The sequence below is a fragment of the Austrofundulus limnaeus genome, unplaced genomic scaffold (assembly GCF_001266775.1).
Source record: "Austrofundulus limnaeus strain Quisiro unplaced genomic scaffold, Austrofundulus_limnaeus-1.0 Scaffold99, whole genome shotgun sequence".
Lineage (NCBI taxonomy): Eukaryota > Metazoa > Chordata > Actinopteri > Cyprinodontiformes > Rivulidae > Austrofundulus > Austrofundulus limnaeus.
Genome location: NW_013952501.1, coordinates 1,025,019 through 1,038,249, shown reverse-complemented (window position 1 = coordinate 1,038,249; position 13,231 = coordinate 1,025,019). Strand labels below are relative to the sequence as shown.

The 13,231-nt window shown below is 41.7% G+C and overlaps 1 protein-coding gene across 2 annotated transcripts; it reads right to left on the bottom strand.

The window, feature by feature from the left end:
- Positions 1–1,807: 1,807 nt before the first annotated feature.
- On the bottom strand, positions 1,808–13,183 carry crmp1 (collapsin response mediator protein 1). Of its 2 annotated transcripts, none has more exons than XM_014013276.1 (14): positions 12,533–13,183; positions 11,249–11,337; positions 10,099–10,283; positions 9,851–10,015; positions 9,414–9,475; positions 9,230–9,310; positions 8,730–8,798; positions 8,538–8,658; positions 8,276–8,432; positions 5,775–5,916; positions 5,511–5,681; positions 3,907–4,086; positions 3,411–3,576; positions 1,808–3,319 (listed from the first exon to the last, which is right to left on the bottom strand). In XM_014013276.1, the coding sequence occupies exons 1-14, from the start codon at positions 12,881–12,883 to the stop codon at positions 3,228–3,230; spliced, it is 2,031 nt and encodes a 676-aa protein (XP_013868730.1). In that variant the 5' UTR covers positions 12,884–13,183; the 3' UTR covers positions 1,808–3,227. The 2 variants fall into 2 exon arrangements, with proteins under 2 accessions (XP_013868730.1, XP_013868732.1); XM_014013278.1 differs by lacking the exon at positions 12,533–13,183 and adding an exon at positions 11,873–12,061.
- Between the last annotated feature and the right edge of the window lie 48 nt (positions 13,184–13,231).

The following is a 13,231-nucleotide window of genomic DNA, read 5'->3' as shown; positions in this document are numbered from 1 at the left end:
TGTCAAATCATGAGTAAAGGATAAATGGCAAACTTTTGTATTTTAGACTAAGAAAATGTATATATTTTTTTTATTTTTGCCTGAAACCAAATGACAAAAGTGATTTTGCCCATGTGTGTCTGCCTGTGTGCGTTTGTCTGTAGTGTTAGCAAAATAACTCATGGATCACTGAAATGTAAAAATATGTTTTTGAGGTCAGAGAAATCACATTTTAAAATTATTTTTGAAAATCAGAAATTTCACATCATCCATGCTAAAAACGACAAGGACCATCTGACATCAGCACACGGTTCAAACATCTGCCTCTCTGATGGTATGTGGATGTATTAGTGCCTGTAGCAGAAGAAACTCACACATCAGAAAATGAAATACAGGTATTTCCAAACATATTTATAGAATAGAATAGAATAGAATAGAATAGAATAGAATAGAATAGAATAGAATAGAATAGCCTTTATTGTCCCGCCAAGGGGAAATTCAGGTCTCACAGCAGCATCCCAATCGCAAAGTTCTCCCAAACGCATCATATGGTGTAATACTGGTGTGTGGACCACTGTGGGCTACAGGTAACAGTTTGATTGAAGTTCAGTGAACACAAATCTTCATCCTCTAGAGGACATAAAATCAATAGGAAAAGGAACAGGTTCTTACAAAACACTATTTCAAAGGTTATTAACTGAAACATCTTTCTCCAGATCAAAGTGTTGAACAGAGAAGTAGTGAGTGCTGTCGCCCTCGTCACACAGACGGCACAGCCAAGTCGTGATTATTAACTCTTAAAACAGCGACACAGTGCTCGTGTTTCATGAAATGTGAAATCAATCAATAATGGAGACAAACAAGAAAAAAGAGAACATAGTTCTGTAAAAAAAAAAAGGGGGGGGGGTCTCACCACCTCCTTTCATGCCAGTGTTTTAAACTGAAAACATATTTTGGTGACAAATTACAAAAAAAAAAAAAAGAAAAGAAAAAGAAAAAATTTTCAAATCTTGAAAATATGACTATGTTTAATTTCATGCAATTTGAGCACGATCTGTTAGCTGCTGGAGTATGTGTTGTGAATGGCTCTCATCTACTGCCACAGCAATTTTAACTGAATATTAGCTGTGGCTGCCATCTTGAATTGGGCTTTGTCCAAAAAGGAATTAGTTGAAGATGCACATTCAATGATTACTTTCTGAGAGTTTCATTCAAATGGGTCTAATGGTAAACAATATTTGCTAATATATGAGTCTACACTAACACACTAAGAGAGAGAGCGAGAGAGAGAGAGAGAGAGAGAGAGAGAGAGAGAGAGAGAGAGAGAGAGAGGTTTGTTTTCATGTCCTCGTGGGGACAATGGAAAGACTTCTATCCATTTTTTGGTAATTGTGTATCCTAACCCTGACCATTTACCCTAAAATTAACCTCACAGGTACCTACCTGACCCTAAAACTAAGCTAAACTCAATTCACACCTTGGTTCTAAACCTAAACCCACGTTGGTCCCCACTATGCACATTCGGTCCCCACGAGGCTGCCTTTTCTGGAATACAATTCCCATGATGCAGCAAAAATTTGCCCACACACACATACACATACACACAACTCATTAACTTAAAGTTGGATGCCACAGCCAAATGAGCTTAAAAAGCACAAAAAAAAAAAACCTACAACTTATCTCCTTGATTCCTAACATTTGGGCAAAATTATGCACGTTTTTTTGTGCCAGGAAAAAAGATTGCGCAAGAATAGACTTAAGTATCCAAATTACTATTAACACCAACGAATATTATAAAATGTAGTAAAAATTAACCCCACAAGAAAGCTTTTCTTTCTATACTGTTTTTGACAAGTCGAGTCTTTATTAATAATTAGTGAATCCACTGGAGACACCAGAACACAGCACAGAAAGTAGAGCAGTACAGAAACATTAAATGTAAGAAAATAAAAAAGAAACAACTAGATTTAGTTTGATAAGGGACAAAAACACAAGAAAATGATAAAAAGTAGAGTTTCATTTTGCATTGGTGGGAGCTGAAGCAGCTTTACAGCAGCAAGCTCAGTGTTTTGCCACGTTAAGATAGATTCCTGAAGGTGACAACAAATTAGGACAAACGCTGTGACACTGATCTAAAACTGAATTCTAAAGTACTTTTCATTCAGCTAACCCTCTACTGTCACATTTTAGAGATTAATGACACATTTGCATATAGAATCTGGTGTAGAACACTCACAAAGCTTTTATTGCAGTTGCAGTAACATCATGATGCATTAATGTGTTGAAAATATATGTGGAATTTGTTAAATATTGCAAAGCATGTGTGCCTATTTTTGTGCTGTTTGATATAAATGTGCTTTAGGTGCAGTTTTATGTGCTTGGTTAGTCCAACAATTGTCTACAGTTAGTGCACCGTTTAAATATTTGTCCATGCAACATGTGCAACTGATCTATCCGCAACATAATAAAATCAGTACTGCTAAAATGCTGAAGCCAGAAGCATAAATTTGTCCTTTTGTATCTGTCCACCAGATGGCAGAAAAGTAGCACCGTGTCTGAACTGACGTGAAGAAGAGTGAGGAGGAAAATCATGCTCAGGAGGAAGAACAAACCCTTCAGGTTGAGTTTGGTTGTTAGAAGTTTAGGATTGTTTTAGCTGATTGTTAATCACACTTTTTTTTTTCAACTAGAAGCATAAATCTTAATGTGACCAGGGTCACTCAGGAAAAAAAAACAACAAGGAGGATTTTTCTTATGTTTGTTTCCCAGTTTCAACATTTTAGTCACAATGTTAAAATTGCAGTAGATTGGTGCTATGCTCTCCTAAACCTTGGGCTGGGGGTTCAAGCCCAGGGTGCATCAGGAAAGACATCCAGTGCAGGAAAATTTGTCAAATCTTTCATGTGAGCTTGCTTGTTGTGGGGAGCAATCAGAACAACATGCAGAGTGAAAGATAACTGAATATATGTTTTTTTTTTGCAACAATAATATTTCAGCTATTATCTCTAAATAGCAACTTTAAAATAAAATCTGGGACACAAAAAAACCTCTCTCCTGTGGTTTTCTTCCTGAGTTGCCCTGATCCTTCACCGTAGGAATGACCATGCCAAACTGATTAAAGCTAGCGGTCATCAAAGAGTGCATCACGTTTCATACTACCAACATACAATGGTATTCATTCACGCCACTCATACACATATACTCTCTCAAAGTGTAAAAACCCCACAAGAGCTAAAAGTTTGCACAGTTTAGCCGAGGCTGGTGATGTTGGAGCGACCGCCGGGGGGCGCTACAATGCGATGTCCTGACCTACGAGGGATGTTGTCGTCAATCTGAGCTCCTGGGAGATAAAGACAAAAGTCACATTTTGGACCAAAATAGTTCTTTAGTGCAACATTCTTTTTAGTTCTAAAGTGTCTCCTTCCTGTTACCTGAAAGGCTGAAGTTGGACTGGTGCAGATTGCGAACTGGAGGTGGTTGGTGAGACGTGGGGGACGTTTTGGCTGACGGGGCAGGAGTGAGGTATTTGGGGTTCAAGGGAACGTCATACACGGGGCCGTCATACGCCCCACGAGTGACACCCTGTTTGTTCTCTACCTGAGCAGACACAGAACAAGAAAAGGTTTCATTGTTCAGAAGCTTGTAGGCTTGTTTACATTCAAGTTGTCACGTTCTGTGGAAACAAAGGCTGAATTTGAGCATCTTTTAAATAAATTGAAGAGATGTTTTGTCAGTAGGTTGACTAAAGTCTCAGATTTGATCAGATTAGCTCATTAGTCAAACGAGTTCTTAAGATTGCGGAAATAAAAGTAAATAAGAATGATTTATCCAAAGGATTTACCACAAAATTGTTTTAAGAGAAACCCTTTGAATCATGTAATTTTGTTTGCTCCAGAAGTGATTTTTAGACTTGTCCACAAGTCCCACCTGATTTCTGACTTTGACACGTTGATAAGCGTAGTCGGGGAAGGGCTTGCGTGGAATAAATCTGCCAGTTCCCTGCTGGACCTGCAGCTTGTTTCCTTCGTAAACTATCCGACCTTGACTCAACACCAGCGCTGGACCACCACGGCACTCCAGACCCTCGAAGATGTTGTATTCTGCAGCCTGTGTCGAGAGGGAGAAGATTCAAGACAAAGGCAAGAAAAGGGAGGGGAGGATTAGGCAATGGGACAAAAAGACAGAGCTCTTTGATTTGAGAAGCCGTTTTGTTACGGGGCTTAGATGGGGCAAAACGAGAAGGTGGAGAGGGATGAATTCAAGATGGCTGAACAGAATGGTGGTGGTGGTTGTGTGTGGAGTGGGGATGAAGGGGATCCAGAATCTGAACAGCTTAAAAACATCAAAAACTGCATTGAATCAAATCAACCCAGGCATAATTTACCCTCTGATTGTGTTCTGAATATAAAATATAGCATTTTAATTTTACAAAAGAAGTTCATTCAAGCTGCATTTATCAGTAGAGTCACCTTGTCAAGCATTTTTTTAATCTTTCTGTTTGTGAAATATTTGCTGCAACTCTAAAACAAAGTAATCAGAGCTTCTCTTCAAGGCTCCAAGGATCATTCCACATAATGAAAACATTTCTCTGCTGTCAAAAAATCTGTTGCGCTCATTTTTATAAAAACATATCAGTTGACATCTTGTAATGAGTGTGCATTGCCAATGCAATGCACACTATTGTGATTCGTTTCCCATCCAAGTCATCTCCACTTTGGCACACTTCTCCTCCTGCATACTTTGTCCTAGAGCTGCCATTGTAATTTATATCTGTAAAGCTCCTGTGCCAAATGACGGCTATGCCTTTTGGTGCCTGTACAACTTATAGTTTTTGAAATATTAATGTTTAATAATTTATAATGAGAGTCAATGGAACCTTGTATTGGTCCAATACTGCCCCATGCTGTATCTACTCAGTACTGAACCATGGTTTAATAATATTTAATCTCAATAGTTCAGTGGTTACAATACTAATATGATTGTATTTTGATGTTTTACTATAATATTGTCCTAATATTGCTCTATTGCTGTAATATATTGCAGTTTAGTGTCAACAATTGCATTGGCAATGTGGCCTCTTTCTGCACACATACAAACCAAACCCTGGCAGTGCCCTCTGCCACAGCTCCAGTGGTCTCATAGTTAACTGGGAGAGCAGGGTTCAAAACCCAGCTACAGTGACTTTAACAAAAAATCTCTACAAACTTCATATTGTTACACAATTATGCTCATTACAGACACCTGCTGACTTGACAAGCACAAGTTGGTAGAAAACACATTTGAACTTGGCCACATTTCATTCTGCAAGTCCAATGCTGCAGGCAAAGCCATGCTGCAATGACATGCTACATGGCAATGCACACTTGTTTTTACATTGTAAAAACCCATGTCTAGTTATTAGTTAGCTTTCATTTGGCTCACAGAATTGCAAAAATAATGATTCCCTGATTCTCCAGACGTAATGTACAAATCCTCTCCTCCATCTAATCATATTCTCTTTTCCCTCTGCCCTCTTTCCTTTCCGGTCTCACCGATTGCTGGAGTTTGGCAGTGATAGTTTTGACACTGTCGGGGTCCCAGATGACCACATCAGCGTCAGAGCCCACAGCGATGCGACCCTTGCGTGGGTAGAGATTAAAGATTTTTGCTGCATTGGTTGACGTGACAGCAACAAACTGGTTCTCGTCCATCTTCCCCGTGGCCTGACAAACCAAGAAGTCAATATTAGTAACGGACACACAGACACACACACACACACACACACACACACACGCACGCATGCTGTGAGTGCTCACCACAGCCTTGTCCCAGACGAAACCCATTCTCTCCTCCACGCCGTTGGTTCCCTCGGGGATTAAGGTGAAGTCTTCTTTACCGATTGCTTTCTGAGAAGTGCTGTAGGCGCAGTGAGAGCTGCCCACCACCTGCAGGTCACCGCTATTTACAAGAAACACAGGGACAATGCAGTCACTGACCTGTTTTTAACTGCAGGGGGCAAAATCAGAAAGAAAGCAAAAGAAGGTCATGCATTTCTTGAAGGTAAGTATGTCATCCGCTACATCTAATGCCAGAGTTTTAAACTAAGATCATCTAATGTTGAGAAGTGACAGAGCTGTAGTTTGCTGACAGACTAATGTGAATCTATATATACTGTATTTAGCATAAAAAGTAAGGGAATTTGTGTTTGATAGATTATTTCTTTGTTGTAACAATGTTTCTTGAAGTAAATATCATACTGTTGAAAAAGCCCCTTTTAAATGGTGCCACATTTGTAAGGAACATGCATTTGTGAAATGCACAGGAGAGCTGAGTATGTGCACATGAAAAATTAGCCAAATCTTCTCTGCCAAATAGCTTATTTTGCTGTTGCTGTTGACTCTTGTTTGGAGCTTCAAGTACACCCTGGGGGGTACTGAAAGAAATAATCCACCATACATAAATTTCTTTACTTTTTGTGCTACGTTTAGAAGATAAAAAAGAGAAAGAAAAAAAACATTATGGCCCTTAGAATCAGTTGAAGTGCTGAATCCTACTGAAAAGACAAGGAGATTTATAGAATCGGCCACCAGGTGTCCTCGTTGAGCCTGTGATTTAAAGTGCATGTCATGTAGAGGTTTGATGCTTCAAAGCAGCCAGCTGAAGGAGTCAGAGTGGTGCACCGCAGCTGCAGTGCTGCTGCCTGGAGCTTCCATTAATAAATACATAAAGATAAACTGCCGTATTAAAATACCAGCAGCGCAAGCATTCATTTAACCTCTTACCAGGAACGAGACTATAAACGCCGCTGATGAAGAGCTATGTTTATCAAAATGTCAGACACCAGGCCTATGATTCACTCATTAATTACAGTGATTATTCTCAGCAGGGTGATCATCACCCTAATGCAAAGAGAGACTGCTGATGATGGCAGCGATGAGCCTCACTGAAAGCGCTCATATCTGTGAAGGTGATTAAAATAAACCCTCTGTCAGCGAAGGGGAGGCTGAAAGCCAGCGGCAGTTTTAACACCGGCCGGCGTGAAGTTCCCAACAAAGTGAGGAAGAGCAGAGACAAGGAAGAGGAAGAGGAGGGAGGAACTCTGTAACCACAGCAACAGATGATAACTTATTCCAGGTCCATGTGCTATTTATGGAATCGAGGACAGTGGAAAGCGTGCAGCTGGTGGGCGTGCATATGTCTGAGGTGGAAGCCACCATCTTCTTCCTAACTATTAAAGTGTTACTAGATTATATCCTAACTAACTGTTATAATGTAGATTAGTTTCTAACTTAATTCATTATGTTTACAATCCTTCATCACCTCGTCTTGTTTGTTGTTTCTCTCTTTCCACATTCGCTTTCACCTTCCCCCCCAACATCCATTTGTCTTTTTCACTGAGGCTGATCTGACATTTCTTCTATAACTACAGGTTTATGTGCAAAAGCAAACGGCAACACTTGGATCTCTGCAGACATCTCCTTTCCTGCCATCCAGGTGATTTATTTTCAGCACTGCACTGATGTTAGAGTTAAGCAAAGCACTCTGTAAATGCGGCTTTAATTATTGCCTGCCACCAAAAAAAGCAAGAAAACAGGTCCTTATGTTTTTGAATGTACTTCTGCATCTGTGTGCGGATTTGTGAGTCTGTCTGTTAGCAAAATATCTCGTGAATCAGTGGACCGATTTAAATGAAACTCTCCAAAAATAATTAGAAACAGCTGCAACTCTTTAACATTTGAAGTCTTCCCAATTCAAGATGGCTGCCATAACTAATCAAACTTAGTGAACAAAGAAATGGCTAGAAACAAGTCAATTTTATAGAAACTGAGCTGAATCTTTGTGTAGTTATGTCTGAGACTGATCGCCTACACATAATGTATTTTGAACAATAACAGATTGAGAGAGATCTGTGATTCAAACATTAACTGCTGGAATAAGGATTGACTTGATTTGATTTGATTTGATTTATTGATTTAACAGGAAAAGATTACTAAAAATCAAGCCTGACTCAGCATAATTGCTGTTTTACAGCAGGTTCCTGTTCTGCAGCACATAAAACACTCAGAATTATAGCATCACAATCACATCATTATACACCATAGACACAAAGACAAACAAGCATACCAAAGGAGATTGTGTCTTTTGCATGAATGTGCTGGGCCATATGTATTCCTTCAAGGAATGCTACACCTTTTATTACATTTAAAACATTTTAAACATGTCCACCCGCAGATGTAATCTACCTTCTTGCAATAAAACACTGATTTTACACACTGAACCACTTTTTAAAATGTGTCATGTGTAAGTAAAAGCTCACCAGGCCAGCAGCGTGTGGAGATGGTCTGGGGTTGTGGGGTCAGGACTCAGAGGTGGAGAGGTCACATAAGCAGCGGCCTTGGCCCAGTTTTTGCTCCAGTAGTGAGAGCCGTCAGTTGCCAAACTCGCTGTGATTGGCTCCCCAAAAACAACAGAGCCTGCAGGATGACAGCTGGGTTGTCATTTTCAGAATCGAAACAAGCTGATGGAAAACAAGGAAACTGGAAAAACCTGAGCGTGAACATCGGGGAGGAGAGGTTTACCTTTCCTCCGAGCCTGAGTGATGGTGTCAGCGGCGCTCCTGCTCATCACCTTTGTGATGTAGATGGGACAGTTCACACGGTTCCCCAGAGTGATGGCACGGAACACCCCCTCTGCTTCCAACTACATGGAATTTTTTTTTTATGTCAGACAAATTATTAAAGAAGCTACATTTAGAAAGAAAAAAAGATTACCTCTTCGGGGCGACTCAGAGGATGGCCTTCAGGGCCGGTAATTCCCATTCCAAGGATTTTTCTCTGCTCCTAAACCAAACATATTAGAATTATATTTTCATTCCCAACAACCTCTCTCAGCATCAAACAATACTTGCAAAAATGCTTTTTTTTTTCTCCTAATATCGCTCTGCAGCACTATTTCCATAGGATTATTTCACTTGTTCAGTCTCCACTTCTTTGTCTATGAAGTTCCAATAAAATGATTATGTTGGAGCGTGTCATTATAATTCAATGGTGCTCCTATAATCATTTAATACTCAGATTTATTCTCACTTAGGTTAACATTTCTGACCTAACTGCCCCTGTAAGTCTTATTACCATGACCATAAGTGACACTTCTCATCATCGCCGCCTGCTTTTATCAGCATCCTCATCAGCACCAACCATATATTCGAATAGTTCTCAGCAGCTGTGAAGGTTGAACGGTGGGGATGAAGGCAGGAGGCTGCATCGCTCACCTGTGCGATCAGGTCTCCGTTTTCAGCATGAACTAAGACCACGGCCCCCAGCTGCTTCAGGAAGGAAAACGCCTCATAGAGCTGCAGAAAAACAGAGACTGAGTGAGAGGAAGGAACAGACGGTCACAGATTCTCAAGAGGAGGAATTCTGCAGCAATCAGTGACATCACTGATTATAAACCACCTGAGAGTCGGTCATCTGGTATACATCTTTATAAGCCATGTGCACTTGAAAGGAGTTGACACCTAAAAACAAAGGGAATACGAATATGTTCATCGTGACAGGGTGATAAGAGACATCATCTGTTTGAAACCAAATTTACTGTAATCCAATTTCGCGGACAGTTTCTATGACTGGTAATTAGTAGCTGGATTGTTCCTGTATTTTGCAGCTGGGCAAAAAGAAAACTGTTTTTACTTTAAACTCATTACAAGCACTGCCACCACAGCAGCATTTTGATGAAAAGAATAAATCTCCTCTGTTGACTGTAAGAGGATTCAACAATGGCTTCTAAAGCTCTCCCTGACGTTCTTCAGAAATGTGTCCAAATTGAGAATTCAGAGAAGAATATCAGCACTTTTCTGAAATGTTACGTAGAAAATAGCTAAAAACGAGCGTACCTTTGTCCTGCACCAGCATCTCCAACTCGTCCTTAGCGGTCTCGTTCCACTGGGGGACGTCTACGTGCAGGGAGTAATCACAGCAAGCCTTTTTATCTGCCGCTTCCTGCCAGCGCTCGAACGCCTCCAGCAGACTATCCCCCGGCTGGGGGGTCACGTGGTCAACTGGGCGGCAGGTAAAGGTCGGGATCAGATGGAGCATGGCTTTTCAAAACTTGCATGTGTCATTAAAGTGTTTGAGTGCTCACTGATCATGGTGGTGCCTCCAGCAAGAGCTGCCTTGGTGCCCTGCAGGAAGTCATCAACCGGCTGCATGCCGAGGTACGGCTTCATCAGGCACGTGTTGGCATCGATCCCCCCTGGGATTACCATGCGCCCATTGGCTTCGATCACCTTGATCCCACCTGGAACAAGCAGATTCTCCCCGACCTGCCTGCCAAGGACAAGGACACACAGGCTTTAGTCTAAACCATTACATCCTCAAACTTTAGGCCACTATGATCCATTGTGAAGAAAATTAAAGCTGAAAAGATTTGCAAATCATTGCATTTTGTTTTTAATGTACATTTTGCTAAATATCCCCCACTTTTCCCAAATTTAATTTTGAAAATTGTCATAAACACCCCTGCAGCACTCGCAGAGTTGTAAAGTAACTAAGTACAAATACTTCTTTACTGTATTAAGTAGAATTTTTGGGTATCTGCACTTTACTTGAGTAATTATGTTTCAGCCTACGTTTTACTTCTACTCCTTACATTTTTTTAAAAAGGGCAAAAAGTATAAAGTCGTTACTTTTAGTTCATTTTTGCTTGTTTTTATTCATATTGTTATTAAAAGAAATACTGTAAAGATAAACTGTGCCTCCTGGATAGAGTGAATGTAACTGTGGTTGAATGAGACATAAATATAGATATAACATTTTTACACCGTATTAGTTTGTACACAAACCATCACAGCTGCATGACACATATGTCACACTCCAGCAGGACAGATCAGACCTATGTAGCCTGAAGATGTGTGGTATATTTATTTAAATATATACAGTATATACTTGAAACAGTGCATCCTAATTTTTTTTAGTATTAATATTTTAATAGTCATTTAGAAAAACATTTTTGAGGGAGGCCACCTCCCAATAAATATAATTTTGGAAAATCTAACCACTCATTTTTATTCAATACTTTTACTTTTAATAAGTACATTTTATGTCAGAAATTTACTTTTGATACTTAAGCGCAAAAAATATCAGATACTTTTTACTCAAGTAATTTACTTAGATGAGACTTTAACTTTTACCAAAGTAATTTTATGATAAGATACTTGTACTTTTACTCAAATATCACTCAGTGGTACTTTATACAAGACTGAGCACTCGGCATCTCCACCAACGCCACCTACTTGATGAGCCCATCCTCGATGTAGACGTCAGCATAGAAAGACTGGTCATCGTTGACCACTCGCCCTCCTTTGATCAGCAGCCGTTCACTCTGTCAGGGAGGAGAGGAAGAAGAGCTGACATGTTGACATGTTGCATAATCATGCAATTCACAGACAGAAAAGCTGCACAGCTCTGCTTGTCTTTCTTTACTAAAACTGTATTAGTTCAACACAGGGCAGTGTTGTTGTTTTTTTTTTTTAAAGTCACTTTAATTAGTCCACACCCACCATGGAGGATGCATAGCAACAACATTGGAGAAGATGCAAGGTTTCCATGGCAACCAGTTATCATCATCCACATGGTGCCAGTCTTTCTTTAAAAATGTTAAAAAGCGGATTAGGCTAAAGGGAAAGACACTTGTGTAACAATAGACTTTATTTAAACTCATCGCGCCCCTGAGTTGATTTGTGCACGCGCACTGTCCGCGACCCGCAGAGACACAAACAGAACTGACACCTTTTTTTATCTTGGAGCTACAGATTCACAAAGAAGCGACCTGAAACACGAAAAGGCCTTCTGCTCCCTGTCAGTCACTAAGAGTTTAATCCCCTTTCCGCCTCGCGGCAGGGATTTGCCTCTCTCACCGTCTGATGGGGGATGCAGTTATTCCCCTGATAGCCGGCCCCAGACATGCTCCCTCCGTCTCGCTGTCCCTCCACCCACCCGGCGGCGGTCCACTCAGAGGCGGGTTGAGGAGTCCCCCTTACTTCCCCCCTCACCACCAACAACAACAACAACAACCGGGATATTTGGCTTTTTTTTTTCTGTCGGCGTTTCGGAGGCGGAGGAACGAAGAAGCCGCCACCGTGCGGTGCCGTGCGGTGCGGTGCGGGCGGCTTGGCCTGCGTTGGGCGCGCGCCACACACACATCAAAGACGAACGTGTGCGTGCGCAGACAGCTTGAGGCGTTCACGGAGGACGTAAAAAAAAAAAGACGCGCACACAAACGCCTCAAACACAGCAGTGTCGCTGTTCATTTCAGCACCACAGAAGCTCGGCTCGGTCATTTATTCTGGCCTACATTCATAAATTCAAACAATAGGAACGGCATTGCAGCACAATTTATAATTTAAGCTGAAACTTTGCCCCACAATAAATTACAGATAAGAAAACATTTATTGCCCTTAAATAAAATTTTAAAGCATTTGCATCATGTCAAAATAAATCGTTCCAGCCGCATGTGTTTACTGTCGGCCTGTTTATTTTAGAGCGGATAAAAAGCGCACATTTCACCCGTCCTGTACCTGCCCATCCAGGTCTTCCTTCTCCGGTGCGAAGCTGACTTCCGCACCGGTTCGAGCACCGTTTGTCTCCTGGGCCGAGTTGCTCTCGGGTCCCTCTCGGGCCTCGCCGGGCGTCTTCCCTTTCGGGTCACCGGTGTCCAGTACCCTCTCCCGGCTCCCGCTCCTCGGGGTGCGGCTCCCTTTCCTCCCCACTGCGTAGCTGTCGAAGTCTATGGTCTTGCTGTCGAACGCCCCCTCCACTGAGCTGAACATTCCGTAGCTCTTCCGCTGGTTCGGTCCGGTCGTGATGGGCCCCGCCAGGTAGACCGGGAGCTCGTCCTCCCGGTTCCACTGCCTCCTGCAGTCAGACATGATCGGTGGCGTTACCGAGCGAACGGTGGCTGACAGACAGTTTGCACTCTTTTTTTTTTTTTTTTTTTTCGTCGAACCGGGTCACGGTCCCGCCTCTCCAGGCAGGCGCACTCAGTCAGGTGTGGAGCGGCTCTGTCTGGACACCCAGGACCCTGCCTCCTCGTGCGCACCGCACCGGGGATGAGTCCGTTTTGACAGAACTGCTGCTCGATTTTCAGTTCAGGATTGGTGCATTTATCAAGCTTCTCCTCTTTGTGTGATTTCTCTTTGTGTGTGTGTGTGTGTGTGTGTGTGTGTGTGTGTGTGTGTGTGTGAGTAAAAGCATCAGTGACAACAGCAGATGTGACA

Bases quoted from the DNA above. Each gene is read 5' to 3' on its own strand.
- crmp1 (XM_014013276.1), bottom strand. From the start codon at position 12,883: ATGTCTGACTGCAGGAGGCAGTGGAACCGGGAGGACGAGCTCCCGGTC. The intron at 5,682-5,774 runs GTGAGCACTCAC...TTGGTTTGTCAG, and splicing joins TCGTCTGGGACAAGGCTGTG to GCCACGGGGAAGATGGACGA. The intron at 4,087-5,510 runs GTGAGACCGGAA...CTCTCGACACAG, and splicing joins CTGCCAAACTCCAGCAATCG to GCTGCAGAATACAACATCTT.